Source organism: Pyxicephalus adspersus, chromosome 2 (genome assembly GCF_032062135.1).
Source record: "Pyxicephalus adspersus chromosome 2, UCB_Pads_2.0, whole genome shotgun sequence".
NCBI lineage: Eukaryota > Metazoa > Chordata > Amphibia > Anura > Pyxicephalidae > Pyxicephalus > Pyxicephalus adspersus.
In genome coordinates, this window is record NC_092859.1 from 70,120,753 (window position 1) to 70,123,955 (window position 3,203).

At 40.6% G+C, this 3,203-nt stretch overlaps 1 protein-coding gene across 1 annotated transcript in view; it reads right to left on the bottom strand.

The window, feature by feature from the left end:
* Positions 1–548, bottom strand: part of STK10 (serine/threonine kinase 10) — a 66,811-nt gene extending 66,263 nt beyond the window's left edge. Inside the window, exon 1 of the mRNA XM_072400958.1 lies at positions 295–548. Within this exon, the coding sequence (XP_072257059.1) occupies positions 295–447 (153 nt within the window). The 5' untranslated portion in view covers positions 448–548. The remainder of the gene's footprint in view (positions 1–294) is intronic.
* Between the last annotated feature and the right edge of the window lie 2,655 nt (positions 549–3,203).

A 3,203-nucleotide genomic window follows, 5' to 3' on the forward strand; every position in this document is an offset into this window, starting at 1 on the left:
CAGTACCCAGGCAGAGCTCTATGTACACAGATGTGGAACCATACAGCACACAGCTCTACAATAGAGACATTGCTGGAAGATGAGGCAGATCACCACATGACACATTTAGGATATATGTACCAATCTATGACAGGTGACGTAGGCAATATTCAGCTCTATATTAGTTGTATAACTATACAGGAAATAACTATAACAGGTGGAGGACCCCACACAGCCCTGTGGGAGGTTGGCGGCCATGCAGGGTGCGTCTCCCCGGTTACACACGTCCCCTGTACAGCCCCTCGTATCTCTCACCTTGTACACCTTGCCGAACGCTCCATCCCCCAGCTCCCCCACTATCTCCCACACCAGGTTTGGGTCCAGGTCCCTCCGGACATGCTCGTACTCCCGCAGCTTCTTCTTGTCTCCGGCGAACCGCAAGATGCGCCGAAAGTTGGCAAAAGCCATGGCGGGAGCGGAGTATAGGTTACCCGGGCAACGTGTCACTACCTCCCGGCAAAGGCTCCGGGTACACCGGACTACACTGCGCGAGAAGTCACTTTCCAGATAAGACACAGCAACCTATCACACGCCCCGACCCGCCCATGGGCGGAGTCTAACAACACATGCTGAAACTTCACCTAAGCTGGGCGTGGCCTGAGCACCGGTACTATAAAAACAGCTAGCCAAGTACAAGTTATTTTTGGATGCAGGAGTGCTAGCTTTATGATGTTAGCAGTGTTTGCTGGGTTTCCTTTCTTTTCTGTTGTGTGGAGCAGAGTGTTTAGGTTAATTTTCCCTCTATTTATGTATTTGTAGAAAACTGAATAAAGACACAATGTCAAAGTTACTTTATACAGACATTTAGGAATGACATAACAGCAATGGCGGACGTCGATAAGTGGGCCCCTGTGCAGGCTCTTTGTTGGGGCCCCTGTTGGCTGAGTAGGGTCCAGGTCCCCATGGATTGACACACTTTGCACTTCTCTATATTCATTCCTGCTTTACAGTGTGTATACAATTTATTCCCATCCTGTCTATTGGAGGTCCGGAGGGAAATCATACACATGAGTTGTGGAAGATAACACTGGTCAACAAACATTTTCTTGCCAAACAGAATAAAGACATTTTAGGTTATGTTTGATGCACAGATACCAAATATGGTATTGGTTTAGCTAGATTGGCTCTAGTTTTTGAAATAATAACCTCATAAAAAACTCAATGTCAATATATTCTATATTCAGTATATTTATAGAACTATTCACAAAGAAGTAATTGAAAAACTCTGTTTTGTATGATTTCCTTTTATGCTGATGATCAGGATAATCACGTTGAAGGCTCCAGCAGTAGTCTGTCATCATGTGTCTATCGTATCTGCCCTGATACCTTTCTTCCATCACCTTTATATCTTGATGGAACCTCTCTCCTTGTTCGTCACTGAAATCGCCAAGGTTTTCTGGAAATGTTTGCAAATGGCTATGGAGATAGTGTACTTTTATTCTTATAGTACCACCCACATTTTTAAAGTTTAAGAGCAAGTTTTGTACCAGTTCTTCATAATTTTGTGCTTTATGACTACCCAAGAAGTTCTTCACAACCATGACATAGCCATGGCCATGTCATTTTTTCCCAGTGATCCTGCTTTTCTCTACTATCCCACAAGCAGATGAAACATGGGTACTTTGTGTATTCACTTTGTTGTCCAAGTAGGAAGTTCACCATTTTTAAATCAACACATATGGACCATTGCTGTTCATGATAGCAAAGCTTTTGTAAAACCATTTTGATATTTTCATATTCTTCTTTAAGTTTTGCTGAGTGACCAATTGGAATTGATGCATAGCAACTGCCATTATGCAGTAAAACAGATTTCAAACTTCGAGTGGAACTGTCTATGAAAAGCCGCAAGTCTTCTGCTCAGTATTCTGGTACTCCCATATGGGCTAATAGTCCAGGGATGTTATAACAGTACACAAAGTCTCCATTTTCACTGAAATATGGTAGGAGTGTCACCTCTCGTGTCCTATAAACCGTTATTTTAACTTCCGGTCTCAGACAGTTCTTTTCTTTTAGCCTGGATGCTAAAAGTTCAGACTTAGGTCACGTATTAAATCATTGAGCTCTTCTTGGGAGAACTGCCGATTTGATGAAACACTTCCCTCATATTCACTCCCACTGCTATCTCCTGGATTACACTCCAAACCCTGTATATCCTCCATGTTGGGTACAGGAATATCAGGGAGTGTGCTGAAAACTGGTATGGGAATATCAGTACCATGCGGCACAGGTCGTCTTGCTGATTCCAAATCAGGACACTTCCACCATAGGTACACTAAGTTTCAAACTTTTCATTTTTTTTTCATTTTTCCACTGACGTAGACACTCTACACAAGTTTTGCATACCACATGGGAAGCCCAATACTTATCTTGGTCCCCCATTTTTATACCAAAATATGCAAGATTTGCTTGTTTCACAAAGTCTGTAATGTTTCTTCTCTGTTTTTGCTGAGAATATTCACCACAGATGTAGCAAAATTTATTAGGGTCATTTAAACAACTTCTCATATTTCTGTAAAAAAAAGAAAATGTATGAATAAAAAGAAGGCAAATAAAAGTTTCATGAAAATAATGCTACATTTAATATATAAAATGCGAGAGATTGGTGTAAGTAAAGATTGACATTTGTTCCTGTATCATAAGAACTAGAGCCAATTCAATTAAACTGATGTCATTTCTGGATTCAGCAGATCTGAAATACACTAAATATGTTAAAGAAAACCTTTGCAAGTGAAATTTTTTTTTATTGAGCTGTGTAATCATTGCTGTTAATATTCCACGCTTTAGGTATAGACAATGGTAAAATATATTTATTTGTAACTGGGTCCCACTAAGTTAATATTTTTGGTAACTTTGCTTCCACTTGTGTGTATATGTGTATATAAATGTAGCCAGGAGGTAATTAGAGCAAATCCTTAAAGTGTATCTATCACCATCCATCACCAATGGTGGCTAGTTGCATACGCAGGGAGATCGGCCTTTTTTTTTTTTTTTTTTTCAGCAAGACGCGCTACTCGATTTCTCATTTGCGCAATGCAAGATCAAGTGACGTAACCCAGAAGAACCCAGAAGAAGATTCCAGAAGATGGTGGCACCCCATGCCCAGAACTTCTAGATTACTGGATAAGGTAAGTGTATTTTTCCTGTTTTTACCGTAAGTTGTGCTT